General features: G+C 48.5%; 2 protein-coding genes across 2 annotated transcripts in view; both read left to right on the plus strand.

The window, feature by feature from the left end:
• Positions 1–19,899, plus strand: part of LOC128563315 (minichromosome maintenance domain-containing protein 2-like) — a 304,071-nt gene that overhangs the window by 101,293 nt on the left and 182,879 nt on the right. The window lies entirely within an intron of this gene.
• On the plus strand, positions 7,097–10,008 carry LOC128563571 (ral guanine nucleotide dissociation stimulator-like). The gene is made up of 3 exons (XM_053558964.1): positions 7,097–8,526; positions 9,463–9,584; positions 9,817–10,008. The coding sequence occupies exons 1-3, from the start codon at positions 8,443–8,445 to the stop codon at positions 9,854–9,856; spliced, it is 246 nt and encodes an 81-aa protein (XP_053414939.1). The 5' UTR covers positions 7,097–8,442; the 3' UTR covers positions 9,857–10,008.

A 19,899-nucleotide genomic window follows, 5' to 3' on the forward strand; every position in this document is an offset into this window, starting at 1 on the left:
CGGCTAGGGAGGTCTCTCAGAGGCCTCTCTCCTCGGCTTCTGTGGCCACGTTTCATCTCCGCATTCACAGAGAGGTCCTCTGTCAAACCTGTCTGTGTTCTTAGCACCTCCTCTTATAAGGACACCAGTCATATGTTATCAGGGACATATAACTACAAGGACCTTTTGTCCTAATGCAGTCACATTCTGAGGGCATCAGACATGAGGGTCTGAATTCCGGCCCATGACATGTGCTCAGGTGGGCTCCCAGGAAGGGGGTGCTTGCCAACAGTTTACACTAGAGAGTTGTATTGGCTGCGATCAGTATAACTTCCAGACTTGCTGTGGCACGGACAGGTTAGCAGTGGTCTTTGAATGTCACACTGCTCTGTAGCCAGCCTCCCTGGTGTTAATGTTGTTTTAAGTGTTTTTCAGTGTAGGTTTGGTGGGAAATGCAATCACATCATTGCTGTCATTTTCAGTTTTGTGATTGACACCTGAGAGCCACATTTCAGTGTCTTCATACCTATTTGGGATTTCTCTCCCCTGAGTCACTTGCTCAGCCCTGTGGCCCTGTAACAAGCTTTCTTCCAATCTGGGGTCTCATACCATTTGCCCCTATGCCAGGCCCAGTGTTGCTGAGGCTGTTTCTCAGGAATCCGTTCAATGTAACAAAGACAGACTCTGACATTGTTCTCAGTAGAGAGCTTTCTCCTGGGACGTCTGGTCCCGGGAATGGTCTCTACAGAGAGGGGGAAAACAGGCTGGCCCAAGACACTCGCCCCAAGTGAGAGCAGGCTGAGTCTCTGTGAGCTTAGAGGGAAAATCATGGAGGCCTCCCTGAGAGGGCCGCAGCCATGTCCCAGATGCTGGTGACAGCCAGGTGACATCCCAGAGCCTGAGTTTTCTCATTTGCACAGGGAGGGCCATTTGGGGACTCACTGCACAGTGCTCCTCATCCATGGTGTGTGAGCAGGGCATTGTTGTTCTGCCTAACAACCTCCCTGAGGCAGCCTGGAAGGTGTCAGTGGTGTCATGCAGCTCTTTGTGCCCATCACGTTGTAGGTGAAAAGCGTAGAATCGTGGACACCCCTGACTTCTAAGGGCACGAGTCTCTGGAGGGCTGGAGCTTCCTGCATTGAGGATCAGAGCCCATTCTCTGGAGGGTCAGGGTCACTGACTGTGTGTCTCTCTTTGTCCATGCTAGAATAGAGATGAGTCTCGATTGGTGGTTTCCCTGAGGAGAGCACCTGGCTGCCATCGAAGGCTCTCGGCCCGACGTCGGGGCCTCTCTTTCCAGAGCTCCCTGGAGGTAATCCAGGAGGAGCCGCTGGAGGAGTCCGCACAATCTCTCTCTTTGGATAAAGAACTGATGCAGCAGGCCCCTGACCGTGGCCAGCGCCAGCCTGGGGTGAGAATGGGCGCAAAGGGGTCTCCACAGACCCAAAGAGGGATGCCCCGGGCTCTGTCCTTGGCTGTTTTAGCCCTTGAGTGACCCACAGTCCACTCCCTAAATATTCCGGCCTTGTGTCTCCCCAGTGGCAACTTGGTAAGAGGCACGTTCACTACTCACGTAGTTGTGGGGATGTCAGAGAAAATGCTTCCTGTAGTTTTCACTTTACACTAGTCCAGGGATAGTTCCCCATGTGGTTGCTGCTCTCACAGCTTTAATATGGCCCAGGGGGTCTCCCGGAATAGGCAGGCAGTTCCCTTCCCAGCCAGGCCTCTCCAACACTAACAGCCAACACTAAACCAGGGGGTCTAAACAAAATGGGAGGTGTCACACACAGAAGGAGACAATGCTGCTGCCTGCTCTTGTCTGCAAAGTGACATCTCGGGAACAGATCCTTGTAGCCCCACCAGGCAGGTGCTCTGCCCTCCGGTCTTGGCCATTTTCCCTCAGGGAGGCCATTTCCCACTGCTGCCCAGCCTTTCAATGCCCGCGGAGCATTGTGTCTGACTGGACACAATCCTATTTCTCAGTCAGCCATGCTGCAGGGAAACTGCTGTGTCCCAATTGGCTGGGACAGTTCGAGGAGCTGGCAGAACTTAACCCTAAGGCCGAAGGGCTCCTTCAATAGAAATTGACTTCCTCTCAGTTCTGGAGGCTGGAAGTCCCACGTGACGCTGCCGGCTGGGGAGGTCTCTCAGAGGCCTCTCTCCTTGGCTTCTGTGGCCACGTTTCATCTCCGCATTCACAGAGAGGTCCTCTGTCATGCCTGTCTGTGTCCTTAGCACCTCTTCTTATAAGGACACCAGTGATATGTTATTAGGGACATGTAACTAGAAGGACCTTTTGTCCTAATGCCGTCATGTTCTGGGGACATCAGACATGAAGTTATGAATTTCGGCCCATGACATGTGCTCAGGTGGGCTCCCAGGAAGGGGGTACTTGGCAACTGTTAAGTATAAGCTCCAGACTTCCTGGGGCACGGACTGGTTAGCAGTGGTCTCTGAATGTCGCTGCTGCTCTGCAGCCAGCCTCCCTGGTTTTAATATTGTTTGAAGTGTTTTCCAATGTAGGTTTGGTAGGAAATGCAATCACATCATTGCTTCCATTTCCAGTTTTGCAACTGACACCTGGGAGTCATATTTCAGTCTTCCCTATACATTTCTGCATACCTATTTGAGATTTCTCCCCGCTGAGTCACCTCCTCAGCCCTGTGGACTTGTAACAAGCTTTCTTCCACCCTGGGGTCTCACTGCATTTACCCCTATGCCAAGCCGAGAGTTGCTCAGGCTGTCTCTCAAGACTTCTTTTAAAGTAACAAAGACAGACACTTGCGCGGTTCTCAGTGGAGAATCCTGTTCTAGGACGCATGGCCCTGTGCATGGTCTCCACAGAGAGGGGGGAAACAGGCTGGGTCAAGACCCTCTCCCTGAGTGAGAGCGGGCTGAGCTGCTGCAAGCTTAGGGGAAAATTCATGCAGCCTTCCCTGGGAGGGCCACAGCTCTGACCCATGTGCGGGTGACAGCCAGGTGACATCCCAGAGCCTGAATTTTCTCATTTGCACAGTGAGGGTCATTTGGGGACTCACGGGCACTGGGATCTTCATTACAGGGTGTCTGAGCAGGGGCATTCTTTTTCTGCCTAACAAGCCCCCTGAAGCAGCCTGCAGGGTATCAGGGGCTTCATGCAGCTCTTCGTGCTCATCACATTTTACGTCCTAAGTGTAGAATTAGGGACACCCATGACTTCTAAAGGCACAAGTCTCTGAAGGGCTGGAGCTTCCTGCATTGAGCATCAGACCCCATTCTCTGGAGGGTCAGGATCACTGACTGTGTGTCCCTCTTTGTCCCCGCTAGTATGGAAATGAGTCGGCCGTCTGCTTTACGGAGCTGCAAGTGAGGACCTCCCGGCCAGCCACCTGGGACATGCTGGTGAGCTCCCTGGTGCCAGTCCTTTCGGCACAAAACATCTGCTCCATGACCTCCCAGGGCTCCTACCACGACATCCACACCATGGCACGGTTCCTAGAGAAACTGGTCAGGAGGTGAGTGGCCAAGGCACAGTGCTGCCCCCACCTGCCAACTAGGTCTGTGGGTGTCATTCAGTTCCCCTGAGCCTCGCTTCACTCCTCTGAAAAGTGGAGTGGTCAGAGGATTACATTTATGAGGTTTTGGAGGAAAATCAATAGAATAAGAGGTGGCAGCTGGGTCCCTCGCTCCTGGCTCTGTGGAGAGGCTTCAGGGGCTGCTGTGGCTGTTCACATTTACCGTCAGTCTCCTCACAGAAGGCGCCCTCTGCCTCACACCTCAGTAGCCCATACGTCTGTGTCCCTTTGTGGGAAAAGCACAGAGAGAGCAAACCTGGTCCCACTCGCAGAGCTTTGAGTTTCCTTCCACCTTGTCCCTGTCCTTGAGAGAACAGGGGTTTCCTGGGGCGGGGAAAGAGTCCCGAGAACCACTTAGATATCTGCCAAGGTTCTGTCGGAGTCATTCAGTAACCAGCTGGTTGTGCAGGCATGTTCTAGAAACTTAATTTAATGAACAAAGAAGATGACAGTCTTCGGGCTGCAGTTCTGTGCAGGGAGTCAGGAAGTCAGAGCAGACACGAGGAGGTAACGTCCTCCTCCTTGAGGACCACCCAGCATCTTCTATGCACAGAGAAAGATCCCAGATTCTGGGATTTTTCCATCACGAACCCCATGAGTAACTCAAAAGGCATGCTTGTGGTCCAAGGAAAGAACTCCTTTTCTACTCAGAGTATGGGGCTCTGTGGGACTGTGGCTGGGGAAACAAAACAGAACCTGGGTCTCAGCCACTTGAGGATGCTCATGAGAGGGCTAAGGTCAGGGGATTTCAAGGAAGACATGAGTCGGTTAGAGCTGTGGGGGGGTGGCAGGTCCCTGCAGAGAGGAGAAGCGTGGCTCAGAGCTGCCCCTGAGGGGCCCATCCTCAGCACAAGTACCTTCCCAGCTCTTCCTGTCTCCTCCAGCCCACACCCCCTCCCCGACCACAGCAGCAGGAGCCCACACTGGTGTGATGATGAGCACCCTGCTGACCCTCCGGCCTCCAGTCACAGCCCTGAGGGCTCAGGGGTGCAGAGGTCCTTGCAGTTGATCTGCAGTGACAATGGCAGGGGGAGGGCGAGGCCCACAATAGTGTGTCCAATCCTGATCCATGACCAGTTCTGTCCCTGCCAGGGCAGCAGAGACAGCCAGGGAAGTTCAGCCTGTCCTCTAGACTGGAGGAGTAGGCCCAGGGACACATAAATACACAGGACTGTCCTGGGAAGGGTGTCAGAGGAAAAGCCAGGCCTCTGACTCAGGTTCCACTTGTCATCCCCAGAAGCACCTCTTCCATCTACGTCTCCTGGCCAGATGGATGCCCTGTGTTCTGCGACAAGAATGTGAGCATTCCAAGGCTCAGGTTTGAGGTGGCTGACATACAGGTCACCGTGTCCACATCATACCTGGGGCATCAAGCCACCATCGCGCTTGCTTGGCTGTACCAATTCAGGCCCATTGGCACAAACCCAGAGGGTGGGATGGCAGCAGTTTACCAGCTTCAGAAAGGTAGCGTTTGGGGCTGAAATTCTCTTTGTCATGGGGAGGTAATGGTGTGTTTGGATAACCCAGTAGGGAGTGACAGATGCGGCTGACTTTATCTCCTTTTCCATCTCCTGCTCAATCTCCAGAACAACAGGCAATCCCAGTGCTGGCCATAGAACCAGCACCAGCGCCGGCAGATCTGGGCGAGCAGAGGCCTGCTCTGGAGCCAGGGGTGCCTGCATCCCTGGATCTCCCAATGTATATGGAGCCAGCTCCAGGGCCAGGCTCAAGGGCAGCACCCTGGACAGAGCCATCTGGAAAGCCAGTGAAAACTGGCAAGGCACAACCAAAGGCAATCGTAGGCCTCAGCCAGCCCAGGACTGTGCCTGAACAAATGCTGCACAGGGCGGGGCCGTCTAGCATCCTGGCGTACACAGGGAAACAAGTGGCTGAGCAGCTCACGCTGCTGGATGCGGTGAGCAGCTGCTCAAACCCCTTCCCTGACCAGAGGCCAGCGATCTGGTCCCACCCTGCTGCACGGCTTATGAGCCAGGCCAGCTGTTTGAGTTTCTTTCCGTATTTACGGTCCCTGTGTCTGTGGCAGCTACACACATCTGCTGGGCACATCCCATGGGAGGGGACAGAGTACAGGGTGGGGGCCTGGCCCACTAGATGCAGGGGTGGCCCACTTAGCATGCCGCCCCGGCTGCTAAGCCCCCCGCCCGGGAGGCCTCACCAGCCTCAGCAATTACTACACATCTGGCACAGACTCCATTTCAGACCAGACACCCGCACTGAGACCCTGGAGGTGGCTGCCACGGGCCACGTGCGTCTCAACAGAAAGAAGGCCTGGCACACAGGTGGCCTCAGGAAGGGCCGGGCTGAGCACCTTGCGGAGTGTGGGCTCCTGGAGGCCGGCCTGGGGGAAACACCACGTGCTGTTCTCTCCTTGCCCGGCTCTATGCGTTTTGCGCCCTCCGTGAAAGGGGAATGAAACCCGGGGCTCCGACTACTCTGGGAGAGCCAATGCCAAAGCTGAGAATCTGGTCACCTGCCTGAGTCAAGGGGTGACTTTAGACTCAGAGCTGCCCTGGGCGGTGCCCATGTGGATCTTTCTTCCTCCCCAGGAGCAATTTAAGAAGCTGCTGCCGTGGGAGTGCCTGGACACCTTTTTGATTGAGCTGGACGGGATGGACATAGCTCTGGTGGCACCCACAGTCGGCGCTGCCTTGATTCACTTCGATACTGTGGTGTATTTTGTGATAAGCACGTGCTTGGAGACCCGCACCATGAAGGCCCAGGACAGGGCCAGGGTGCTGGAGCTTTGGATACAGGTGGCCAGGGTAAGCTGTGGGAGGGCCTGAGACAGGGCCAGGGTGCTGGGGCTCTGGATCCAGGTGGCCTCGGTAAAGCATGGGAGGCCCTAGGACACTCGTTCTCTCCTCTGTCCGATGTCAAATTTGCTGAACAGAGTCCAAGCCCCTCAACAGCCCCCAGCCCCGTTCCTGTCCGGGGCACACTGACCTTGACTTCCATGCCCAGTGTTGGTGCGCCCTTTGCGCCTGGACACCGACGTTGGGTTGAACTGTAATTGTCCTCCCAGAGTGTGAAACTCACTGGGGCCCAGACTGCTCTCCTGTGCCTCCCTGGGCCTCTGCCTCCCCACAGAGGAAAGGTCAGCACAGGGGGCACAGCTCGGGCAGTGGGGCTCCAACTCCCCACCTCACGGTGCATCCTCTTCCCTCCCCAGGAGTGTCATAAGTTGAGCAACTACTCATCTTTGCATGGCATAGTCACAGCCCTGAAGGCTGCGCCCATCCATAGTCTCCAGGAGACCTGGAGAGCAGTATCCAGGTGGGTGGGCGTGTGTCTCCTGAGCTGCACCAGCACCTCTCCCGGGTCTGCCATGCTCCCTCACTGCACTGGGAGGGGAGGGGAGCCCAGCACCTCCGGAGGCAGGAATGGGTGGCCTGCCAGGGTCTCTCAGTCCACTGGGTGTTAGCACCGAACGTCTAACTCAGCACCAAGTTTTCTTCACCGTGGGGCACGGGCCTTTGCCACATTGGAGATATTCCCATGTCTAGCGCACATCTAAACTGAGAAAGTGAGCTGCTCAGTTGACATTGGGCTGGGCCAGATGAACAGCAGGTCAGCGCCCGCTCCAGTCCTGTGGAGCCTCTGGGAATCAGGAGCCCAGAGGAAACACAAATCCTGCTGGTTTGGATCCTTTTCATTCCCAGTTCAAGGAATGTGAACTCGCCCTCCTCCCCGCTACTCCCTGATTTATCCGACTTTCTTTCCCCTCTGCAAAGGGAAAGCGCGAGAGCGTATAAAGAACTGTGCGCACGCGATGACAGGATGACCCGGGAGAAGCTGATAAAGGTACAGGGGGGCTGGGGCTGGGGGCAAATGTTTAGAGGGCAGGGAGAGGGGAATTTGGAAAGGGTACCGGGCCGGGTGATTTTTGGTTAATTTTCTAACTCAACGTTTACCTGAAAAGTACCAGTCGCCAGTCCTGTTCAGAAGAGAGAAGGGGCTTTCCTGGCTGTTCATCAGGGACGAGCTGGATAATTAGCAGGGCTCTGGCTAATATCCATTGCATTGGTCCCTCTGGTTATGTAGCTTCCACCAGGCGATGGGGAAATGTTGTGGTGGTGGTGGGGGTGGCTTCTTTCTTTCCCGAAACCAGCCAGAAATTCTCCAGAAAGCCGGGCCTCTATTGCTGGTGTGTGGTGCGAGCAGCTGGGGCAGGGTCTCCAGACAAACGAGGGGCTGAGCTGCATGCCCCAGTAACACAGCAAGTGGGTGTAGGACACAGGGCTGGGTCTAGAACCAGAGCTCACTGAGTGACTGTAGAACCTCACCAGCTGACTGTGGCCAGGTGTCCACAGTGCGAGGTCAGGGTCCTGGGAGTAGCTGAGTGAGGGTAAGATAGTCTCACTGACCTTGTCCTGACCCTGGCAGCTGGGGATCTCCAAGCTGGCCCGCCGGGAAAAAAACCCTCAGAGAGCCCAGATGAGGCAGCAGAAACGGAAGGTGAGCCTCCTTTGGTGTGGGTGGGGAGGGCCACTGGGACGGAGGGCAGGGCCTCCCCCCAGCTGGAGTCTCCCCATCAGGAGAGCAAGGGCCTCCTACTAGGCCCTCCTTCCTGTAGCTGGTGCCTGAAATGCCCTCAGCAGAGGGCCCAGGACAAAGGCCTGGAAGAGCTGGGCTCAGCATGCCCTACAGGAAGGGTGGGGTCTGGGACCACAAGGCATTGTGACCTGTGAACATCCCAGGCTGTAGGTGACCATGGGTGCAGCTGGGGGAGGAGAGGGATAGAATGGAAGGAGGAAGCTGAAGGTGTCTGGCTGCTCCAAGTCAGAGATCTTGAGGAGAGGTCTAGGAGACCGGGGTGGGGTGTGAGATTCCGGACAACAGAACGGGGAAGGCCACTTGCAGGTGGGTGCTCATCACCACTCCCACCCCAATGACACAGGGCGTCATTCCCTTTCTTGGAATCTTTGTCGATGACCTAACTCTGCTGCAGAAGTGGACGCAGAATAATGTGGCTGTGAGTGAGCCTAGGGCTGGCACACTGGGGACCAGAATCCTAAGGCTGGGGGGAGACATTCCTGGATGGAGCCCTGAGAACTCAGCACTCAGCAAAACTGCTCCCAGGGAGCCCTGTGAGCTGGGGTATCAGGCCCGACGTCAGCCTCCAGTCCCTGCTCCCAAGGCAGAAGCTGCAGAGCTGCCTGACTGCTGAGCTGCCCGAGTGTCTGGCTGAGCTGGACTCAGCCTCTCCCTCAGGTGCTGCCCACGGGAGGAGTTGAAATTGGCCCCTCCACACTCAGGCAGCTCCCATGTGGCTCCAAACTCTCTTTGTGTGCAAGGAGATTTTGTGTGCCCCTACTTGTCATGAGGAAGTGTTGGGTCACAGGGCCCCTGAGCATCAGCCCGCACGCTCCCTTCATCACAACCCACAGCGTGATGTGGGTGCAAGTGCCTTGTGCGCAGGTCCCCTGGCCACTGAGCCTGGATGACACGCAGCAAGGGAGCCCAAGGAGGGGGGAGTCATGGCTGGGGGGCCTCTCTCCCGGGCATTGGCTGTGCCTTGCACGGAAATGTGCTCAACATAACAAAAAGGGGAAGGTGGGCAACTGGGGGCCTCTCTCTGGGGAAGCACAACATGTGGAAGTCAGAGACTGCCCTGGGAGGACATTCCCTGGCTGCATCCTCCACATCGTAGATTTCCTGGGAGGGTTTGACGTCAGGGAAGGGGCAGTCCACCCCATGAAACGTGCAGGATGGGAATGAAAACCAACTCCTGGAGAAAGGCAGTTGACATCCAACTCTGAGGACAGACTGGGCCTTCAGAGGATGGGAGGGGAGAAGGGAACCACTCCAGAGAAAGGCGCCAGAGATCGGCCCCTTGCCCTCCCCAGCATGGCCCCTTCAGAATCTTCCCCCCGGCCCAGTCAGCATCCGTCCTTCTCTCTGGCTCCAGGCCTTCAAGATCATCCAGCAGCTGCAGTTGCTGCAGGTGACTGCCAATAATTTCTGTTTTCAACCGGACAGAGACTTTCAGTCCTGGTTCCAAACCATGAAGCCACTGGACCAGTACAATATGTGAGTGCCTGCAAAGGTTGGCGGAGGGTAGGGGGACCTTTGTGCATCCCTGCTCAGGACTCTGTCTGGTGGCCAGCTGCAAAGAGCCTGTGGCCGTGGTTCCCTGGTCACCAACAGTCCCTGGGGCATGGTGACTGCTGAGCACCGGGTGTCCAAGCCTGCCAGGCAGACCCTGGGCGGGGGACCTGAATTTTGTTCCTGGTGGCCTCATAGCTGTCTCTCTGTCCTGCAGCCACAACTTCTCCTGGGAGCTGGAGCCACCATTTCAATAGGCCAAAACAACATCAAGGCCAAGGAGACCTGTCCTGGGACTGTGTCCACATTTGAGATACTTTTATTTACTCTCCCCTGCCACTCCCTTACACCCCCCTGGAAACCTGTTCATTTACTCCGCCCTGACACTCCGTTTTCCTGTCATCTATATCCCTTATTCCTTGCTCCTCATCCCTGGCTTTCACTTAAATAAATGCATGTTCCATATTGTTATCAGTTTTCTTCATGATTTTTCTCTATAGCTGTCGTGGCTAGTCTGTATCATTTTGAGAGTGTGCTCTGTGAACGCATGGATGCCACAGACATGAAACTCTTCATGATCTGAGGCTGTCGCTTATCTATGTGAACTCAAGGGAGCTGTGTGGAGCTCCATCTCTCCTGTATAGAGTTTCTGCAAAGACCACCTCATGAATGACATCTGGAGGATTGTCTCGTATCTGCTTTCAAAAGGCTTCCTAATTCTTTTTGTCCTTCTACACTTCGTGGCATGGATTTAGCACACTTCCAAACTGACTTCGTGCCACCAGTTTCACCCTGATACCAACACCGGACAAAACACAACTTGATCTTTACTACTAAAGGTGGATGTGTTTCACCACAAAGGTCTTCATCCTCATTCTCCACTCATGCTGGCTGAGCAGGGGGAGGAAGAGGAGAGGTTGGTCCAGCTGAAAAGGGTGGCTGGCAAAAGGGGTGCACGTAGGTTTCTCTATGGTGGTAGAGTTTGTCCTGCCGACTCCACTCTGGAGACGCAGACGGCCTGAAGGGTTATGAAAATGCCAGAACAGATGTGTTTTTTAGAGTTCAGTTGTCATAGAACAATAGACTTGGACGAGATGACCATCAATAACAGCTTAATTGGTTCTGCCCAAGCCACATTTTCTGGACCCGAGGACCATCCTACACTATCGTGGCTCAGATGGTCTGGATTAGACTAGTAGTAATTTCTTTTCTACTCCTATTGATTAGTTTGCTAGCAGCAGCACTACCCTAAACTTACACTACCTGGTGTTTCTCACTAGCTCCTCCATGTGCTTGAAGCATCTTCTGTTATCATTTGACTTTAGAGTACTAATGATTTTAATTCCTCCTCACCACAATTTGAGGGAATGTGTGTTGGAGAAACTTCACTTTTGATAAAAAAAATTTTAGATTCTCTAAAGAAGGTTTTAGTCTCCTTCCTCGTGGTAGTGTTGGAGGAGAGTACAGACTCCCGTGGTTTGTTCTGTTTCTTCCTTCTAGTTTTTTCTGAAATGTGTAATGGAAGGTAATGGTAAGGCGGGATTCTAGCACCAGACTCTCCGGATTCTCTCCCAGCTCTGTGACTTACTCTTTGTGAGTCCTCGGGAATATTATTTAAGCAATGGCTCCTTTGCCTTCACTATGAAATGAAGATTGTGTTAATAAAATTGCTGTGGGCATTAAAAGGGTTTATATTTGTAAAGTGCTTTATAATGCGGTTGGCACATTGTGTCACCCTTATAATTTCATACAGTCATACAAGTAGTTCTCATTTAAAATTTGTGGTTGTTAAGTAGTAATGTTGTTTTAAAAATATGAGTCCTATTTTTCAGCTCAGAGAGGCTTAAGAATAGATTCTTTAAAAAAGGGAGAGGCTTTTTTGGCTCAAGGAGTAGGGTGCTGGCCCCACATAATGGTATGGCAGCTTCAAACCAGGGCCTGGCTAAAAACTGCAAGAAATAAATAAAGAAAGAAATAAAAATAAAAAAGTGAGAGGCTTCAGGTGAGACAAAGATTTGGCTGGGCACAATAGCTCATGGTTGTCATCCTAGCATGCTGGGAGGCTGAGGTGGGTGGATTGCCTGAGCTGGGGAGGTGGAGACCAGTCTGAGCAAGATGGAGACCTTGTCTCTATGAAAAATAGAAAAATTAGATGGGCAAATGGTAGGTACCTGTAGTCACAGCTATTGGGGAGGCTGAGGCAAGGGGATCAGATCATTGAAGCCCAGGAGTTAGGGGTTGCTGTGAGCTCTGACACCACAGCACTGTAGCCTGGGGCAACCATGTGAGACTGTCTAAAAAACAAGAAAACCTACAGACGTGTGCCATCCTCAGTGCACCACCCCATGCATTCTTTTCACTTGCCACCTCTTCCCTAGCACATCTTAGCGGCTACCCCAGAACTTATGGCCATGTCAAAGCCTATGCAATCTTTCAGTTTAGTTGACCTCGTGGCTACAGGTACCACCCCTGCTTTACCTTGTGAAATAATCGGAATCCCACTAGTGCTTTCCTAGGGGGCACTGCCGCTCACCTCTTGCAGCAAAATTATCGCTGAGTTTTCAAATGAAGGAAAAAACCCCACAAGTTTGAGTACCTATGTAACCAACAAAACTTCTAAACGGTGCATCAAAGACCAGGGGGCCTCAGTGTGTACATGCAGTTGGGTCCAAAGACGCTTGAGGAGCTACACAGTGGTTGCTGTGAAAAGGGAGCTTAACTTTAAGGTTGTATACTGTGGTGCATTGAGCATTTCAAACCCACTACAGTAACATCAGTTTTGTTTTGTTTTGTTTTGTTTTTTATTCAGTGAATTATACAACATCCCTCACAGGAATCAGCAGGAATGGAAGATAAAGAGTTCCTAAGACAACATTCAACACACACATAACTTTTTAGAAGCATCATTGCATATAAGGTTTTTTAGAAAATATTTCACTTGCTCCTTTCCTCTGTTTTTTAAAAAGTCATTTGTAATGGCCATTTTCTCACCTCTCTGTTTTCATAAGTGCCAATTGTAAGGTTGTTGTAAAGGTTCCTTCTTGTAAATATTTCTGACAATAGTGGCTATCAATGATCTCTAATCTTATCTCATCGATGATTCAACTAACGCACTGTAAGGAAATCTGTGACAGAGACCTCAGGACACAAGAAATTTGAAATTATTTTATTTTATGGAATATTGCAATTGTATGAATTTGAATATCTAGAGGAATGCACACATAAGGTTAGCCAAAGAGAGAAATATCACAATCATATTGTTATTTCAGATACAAAGAGCCAATGGGCTGGAAGTGAAATGGTTCCCCAAAGAAAGCAAACAATGGACAAGACTCCCAGAATTAGAAATGAGAATTATTTTATTAGTACTAAAATAAATTGCTTGTAAGTCAAATCCATGTACTTTAGTATAGATACGTCTTCATATCCTCAGATAGGAGAGCACCGTTATGCAGGAAGGACGCACTTCGTGATATTTCTCGATAATAATCGTGTTAACCACCTATCCTAGTGTGACCCAACTAATGTAAAATAAAAGCTAAAGCATATTGGTTATACTCTAAAAGCAACCCTATTTCCTAGGCTTCACTAGGACCTTGGCTAGGTCCTTTACCCTCCACTTTTATGTTCTTTTTTTTGAGACAGAGCCTCAAGCTGTCACCCTGGGTAGAGTGGAGTAGCATCACATCTCACAGCAACCTCCAACTCCTGGGCTCAAGCGAGTCTCCTGCCTCCGCCTCCCAAGTAGCTGGGATTACAGGCGTCTGCCACAATGCCCAGCTATTTTTTGGTTGCAGCCGTCATTGTTGTTTGGTGGACCTGGGCTAGATTCTAACCCGCCAGCTCAGGTGTATGTGGCTGGCGCCTTAGCCGCTTGAGCCATAGGCGCTGAGCCCACTTTGCATTCTTTCCATGTGGGGAGTATCATCTCACTACTTATTCTATTTTTTTTTTTTTTTGAGACAGAGTCTCACCATATTGCCCTTTGTAGAGTGCAGTGGCATCATAGCTCACAGCAACTTCAAATTCCTGGGCTTAAAGGATGCTATTGCTTAGCCTCCCAGTAGCTGGGACTACAGGTGCCTGCCACAATGCCCAGCTATTTTTTTGTTGCAGTTGGCCCTGGCTGGGTTCCAACCTGCTAGCCTCAGTGTATGTGGCTGGCCCCGTAACCACTGTGCTACAGGCACCGAGCCATTACTATTTATTCTAACATTTTTCGTCCAGTAGCTTCTCCTAAACCATTGGCTGCCCTCTTGGCTCAGACCCAAAGGGCCAGATTATCCCCCTACACATAACCCTCTCTTCCTATCCACCCGGATGCATGCATTCCTTGCCCAGGTGACTGATACCAGTACCTTGTTTGCCTCACCTTCTGGATGAGACCTTTCCCCCTCTTTTACAGAAGGACATAGCTTTGCATTCTAGGCCTTTTCACGGAGACTATGGGTGAGCTGTTAATATAACCTTCTCCCCTCATCCGCAGACAAGGTCTCTGTCTGTCACCCATGCTTCAGTGCAGTGGTACCATCATAGCTCACTGCAGGATTGCTGGGCTCAAGCCGTCCTCCCACTTCAGTCCCCCAAGTAGCTAGGCACACACCACCATGCATGGCTGATTTCTAAAATTTTTTGTAGAGACCAAGTCTCACTGTGTTCATCCAGGCTCATCTTAAACTCCTGGCCTCAGGTAATACTCCTTCCTTGGGCTCTCAAACTGCTAGAATTACAGGTGTGAGCCAGTGCACCCAGCCAGTGTGACCATATTTTAAAGTTTAAACAGTACTACAGAATTCATGTATAATATCACCTATAGGATCAGAGAGATGTTTTCCTCACAATATTATCTAAATATGAACTTGTGAGTATAGGTTACCTATCTTTCATGGGAAGAGATAGTTTATACACTTTAGCCTGTCTTCTGAAGTAAATCTTATTTCTTCTTTTAACTTGTTCAACAGACTGTGGAAAGTTGCATCATAAACCCCAGAGCAAATCATATGTTTCCCCTCATCATCACTGTAACATAGTAAGATTGGTAACTCAAGCCAGCATCATCTAGTCTTTCCTCATATAGCTGGATTCTTATTATTTTCGCTTTAGAAATGGTCCAAGACCGTTGGTCCTCCAAACTCTTTTCTTACTGTTGGTATGTTGAATTACATTCTGAGAGTACCTGTAGAATGAATTATGAGGGTTGATTGTATACTATAATTGATACTGTTTCTTGTGGGTAGACAATTAGCTTTAGATTTTAGTCTCAGTTTTATGTTTTTTTATTAAGTTTGTGAACTTAGGCAAGTTCCATATTTTTGTTCTGTTATTTCCTCATGTATAGTAGAGGTATAGTGGAAGCTGCAATATTCTGCTTACTTCATAGGCTTCATATGATTATGTGAGATTATGTAGGAAAATATTAAACGCATGTAAGATGGAAGTAAGAAACCTGAGGATAAGTTTTTAGCTTGAAATATAATGTTTAAAAGATGATCTGGAAGAAAGGGGACTAATAATTGTTTACTGTGTGCCAGGCATCACTTTTAAAATACTTTATAATTTCAAAGTAATAACTATGGCTAAGGCGGTGGCACCTGTGGCTCAGTGAATAGGGCGCCGGCCCCATATACCGAGGGTGGTGGGTTCGAACTCAGCCCCAGCCAAACTGCAACAAAAAAATAGCAGGGCGTTGTGGCGGGCACCTGTAGTCCCAGCTACTGAGGAGGCTGAGTGAGGCAAGAGAATCGTCTAAGCCCAAGAGCTGGAGGTTGCTGTGAGCTGTGATGCCAGCACTCTACCACGGGCAACAAAGTGAGAATCTGTCTGTAAAAATATATATATATATATATATGGCTGAGGAAGAAGAGAGGAAAATGACGTCAATTGAATCTATAATATTTTATTCTTGGGGAAAAATATGACGCAAGAATGATAAAATGAGAGAATTTAATAGCTCTAAATAATGAGAACAAAGAAACATTTCTGTAATATTCAGAGAAAATCCACAGCAAACATAGTGTTATTCTTTGAAAATTACAGAAATATTTCACAACTTTTGGAGACAAGGTCTTATTCTGTCGCCCAGCTTGGAGGGCAGTGGCATCGTCGTAGCTTCTGACCTCAGCAGTCCTCAGCCTCACCCCTCTGAGGACCCGGAACTGCAAGTGTCTGCCACCTTGTCTGGCTGATTTTGTTTATAGAGATGGGTTCTCGCCGTTGCCTAGTCTGGTCTCAAACTCCTGGCCTCAAGTGATTTTTCTGCCTCAAGACTCCTAAAGTGCTAGGATTATAGGCAGCAATCACCATGCCCAGCAACATTTCTAAAATAGAATATCACCTTTTGTCAAGATATAATAAGTGTTTTAGTTGACATGCTTATGTATCTTACAGAATCACAATATATATCAGTGTCGTGGATAAGAAAACAGATTTTCACGTATTTAAATAGACAGTAAATTTTTTTGCAATTGAATTTTGTTTCATTATGTTACTTTTTATCTCCACAGGTTTATAAAGTTCTGGTCTCAGTGGGCAGGAGTGAATGGTTTGTCTTCAGGAGATATGCAGAGTTTGATAAACTTTATAACACTGTAAGGAATAGTCGTTTTATAAGATTTTTGTTTAAAACAAAATAACCTGAGAAAATGACCAAATGAGAGAGATTTATTTGAATGATTAAATTAATATTTGCACATATCAGATAAGAAGAAAGGGTAAGATTTTTCAAATGCATTGTAACTCTAAAGAATTCTTAGAGAAGAAGATGAACAGATACCATTGAGAGGTTCCAAATAAATCATTGAAAGTAAGAGAACTAGATAATGGCTTAAAGTTCATGCACGAACTTTATGGCCACCCTGTACATTTTACTGTCCTAGAATGTTAGAAATCAATTGTTTCTACCTACCTCTTTGATAATGGTTAGTCATCAAGATATTTCTGTTTAAATTGCCCAACTGTAAGGTTTAAGTTTGAAATTACGTCATGTACCCACTCTCCTTTCATACTTAGTTAGAAGGTAAGTCTCAGGTTCCAGATTTTAAGTACCTCACACAACTGAAATGTGTATAAACTTTCAGAATTTCTGATAGTTACCTGGGATGAGAGACCCTAGCTATTTACTTAAATAATTAAAACCTATTTTTATGCATTCATAGTGCAGATATGAAATAGTATTCATAATCTAGTGTTTGCAGTGCTCCTAGTACATACTTTCTAGAGTAGGCCACAGACCACCTCTGTTGTGATACATCAGGCCAGATCTTACACAGGTACCAATGTTTGTGGACAGTGTTGCCTTGAAGATCCTACACAGAGGCCCAAGTGATAGGATTACAAGATAAGCCACTGTTCCCTGCCAAAGTTCCACTTTTGAAAGAAGTAGAAGCCAGTAGAACTTTGTGCATACAAATAAATACCTTCCATGATTTTCTTTTTGAGACATAGTCTGTATTGTCCTGGATAGAGTGCTCTGGCATCACAGCTCACAGTAATCTCAAACTCTTGGGCTCAAGTGGTCCTCTTGCCTCTGCCTCCCAAGTAACTGCGACTACAGGCACCCACCACAATGCCTGGCTAGCCTTCTATAATTTTTTTTGTTTCTTGAGACAGAGTCTTATTTTCTCACCTTTGATAGAGTGCTGTGGTGTCACAGCTCAGGCAACCTCGAACTCTTGGGCTTAAGTGATTCTCTTGCCTTAACCTCCCAAGTAGCTGGGACTATAGGCGCCCGCCACAATGCCTGGCTGTTTTTAGAGATGGAGATCTCACTCTGGCTCAGTCTGGTCTCGAACCTGTGAGCTCAGGCACTCAACCCACCTCAGCCTCCGAGAGTGCTAGGATTATAGGCATGAACCACTGTACCCAGGCAGCCTTCCGTAATTTTTAAAAAATGGTTTTATTTTGGAAACTGAGTAAGAGTTGAACTGTTCGTTCTGCTGAAAACTCTTAGATACCTGTTATCTGCATGTTCATCCTTGTTTTGAGGATTGTAAACTCTGTACCCACTGGGATACCTAGTTATGCTCAGGGAAAAATAACATTACAATATCTTTCTCATATGAGCACAGTTTATATGATCTTCTTAGATAAGACGAAATTTTGTTTAAAGAAATAGTAGTAACGGTGGCGCCTGTGGCTCAAGGAGTAGGGTGCCAGCCCCATAGACCAGAAGTTGCGGGTTCAAAGCTGGCCCCAGCCAAAAAAAAAAAAAAAGAAAAAGAAATAGTAATAACTGAAATTTGAGACTTCTTTCTACATTCTGCTTAAAATATTTTATAGGCTACACTTACTTTCTAAACTTACCTTTAGCAGAACTGTTCATAAAAGGAAGGGGTGTACAGGGAATTTCACCTAAAAACTGAGCAGTATGGCGATCCATCCCAGTGCTGCACTTGAAGTTGGTTTTATGAATTAAATAGCTGATGATCTCATAGACAGAGTGTTAATATTTGTGTACCTTTGGCCGGGTGAGGTGGCTCAACACCTGTAATCGTACCACTCTGGGGGGCCAAGGTGGGTGGATTGCTTGAGCTCAAGAGTTCCAGACCAGCCTGAGCAAGAGTGAGACCCCGTCTCTGAAAAAAAAAAATAGCTGGGTGTTGTGGTGGGCGCCTGTAGTTGCAGCTACTTGGGAGGCTGAGATAAGAGAATCACTTGAGCTCAAGAATTTGAAGTTGCTGTGAACTGTGATGCCAGGGTATCACTCTACCCAGTGTGACAAAGTGAGACTATATCTCAAAAGAAAATATATATATATATATGTGTGTATATTTGTATATCTTTAATAATAAAGGTGAAGTAATAAAACTTGTATGAGCCCCTTCCCCCATGATCACTTATTTTCTCTCTTCTTTGAAATGCCCTGTCTTTAAACTTTTGCAGCAGAATTTTTTAATATGTAATTCATTTTTTATCATTCATCTCCCTTGTTGCTCTTCTATTTCTCTTCCTTTTTTTCATCTTTTTCTTACTTCATTCGTTTTTGTGTCTACCTCTGTCTTTTTGTATAACTCCTTTTAATTCTGCCTCCTGTGGTGAGGGGCAGGAAATAAAACAGAAAAATGGTATCAGTTGTGTTCTTTGAAACTGCAGACATGAGGTTAAACTTGGCCTGTATTTCAAAAAACACAAATTCTTGAACTATTCTCCTTTTAGAGTAAAAGAAAAGATAAAAAATATAATAAAATTTTCCAAACTGTAAGCATTTTATTGTCAGCTTAAATGTATATTTGATGACTATAGTTTATATTTTTAAACTTTTTATTATAGAAATTGTCGAATACATGCAGAAGTAGATTAGTATAAATATAGAAAGTAATATAACGTAACTGTACCACTAGCCTTCAACAATGACCAGTACATGGCTATTCTTGATTAATTAATCTCCATCCTGTACCATTCCATCAATGATTTTGACACAGATCTCAGATATCATTTCATTTGTAAATATTTTAGTGTACATCTCTAAAAGATAAAAATTCTTTTTTTTTTTTTGTTGAAATAGAGTTCTACTTTGTCGCTCTTGCTAGAGAGTGCCATGGTGTCATAGCTTATACCAGCCTCAAACTCTTGGGTTCAAGTGATCCTCTTGCTTTAGCCTCCTGAGTAGCTGGAACTACAGGTAACCCGTCACAATGCCTTGCCATTTGTGTTTTTTTCTTATAGAAATTGGGTCTTGCCCATGCTCAGGCTGGTCTTGAGCTTCAGAGCTCAGTCTACCCACCTTGACTCCCCAAAGTGCTAGGATTACAGGAGTGAGCCACTGCACCCAGCCAAAAGATAAAAATTCTTAAAACCAAAACCACTATCACATTAAAAAAAAAAAAAGGGGGCGGCGCCTGTGGATCAGTCGGTAATGCGCCGGCCCCATATACCGAGGGTGGTGGGTTCAAACCCGGCCCTGGCTGAACTGCAACCAAAAAATAGCTGGGCGTTGTGGCGGGCGCCTGTAGTCCCAGCTACTCGGGAGGCTGAGGCAAGAGAATCGCTTAAGCCCAGGAGTTGGAGGTTGCTGTGAGCTGTGTGAGGCCACCGCACTCTCCCGAGGGCCATAAAGTGAGACCCTGTCTCTACAAAAAAAAAAAAAAAAAAGAACAGTAATGCCTAGTATCAAATATCTAATTAGAGTCCAGGCATGGTGGCTCATGCCTGTAATCCTAGAACTCTGAGAGGCTGAAGCAGGTGGATTGCCTGAGCTCATGGGTTTAAGACCAGTATGAACAAGAGAGAGACTCCATCTCTAAAAATAGGCATTGTGGTGGGTGTCTGTAGTCCCAGCTGCTCGGGAGGCTGAGGCAAGAGA

This window comes from Nycticebus coucang, chromosome 13 (genome assembly GCF_027406575.1).
Source record: "Nycticebus coucang isolate mNycCou1 chromosome 13, mNycCou1.pri, whole genome shotgun sequence".
In the NCBI taxonomy this organism is placed as follows: domain Eukaryota; kingdom Metazoa; phylum Chordata; class Mammalia; order Primates; family Lorisidae; genus Nycticebus; species Nycticebus coucang.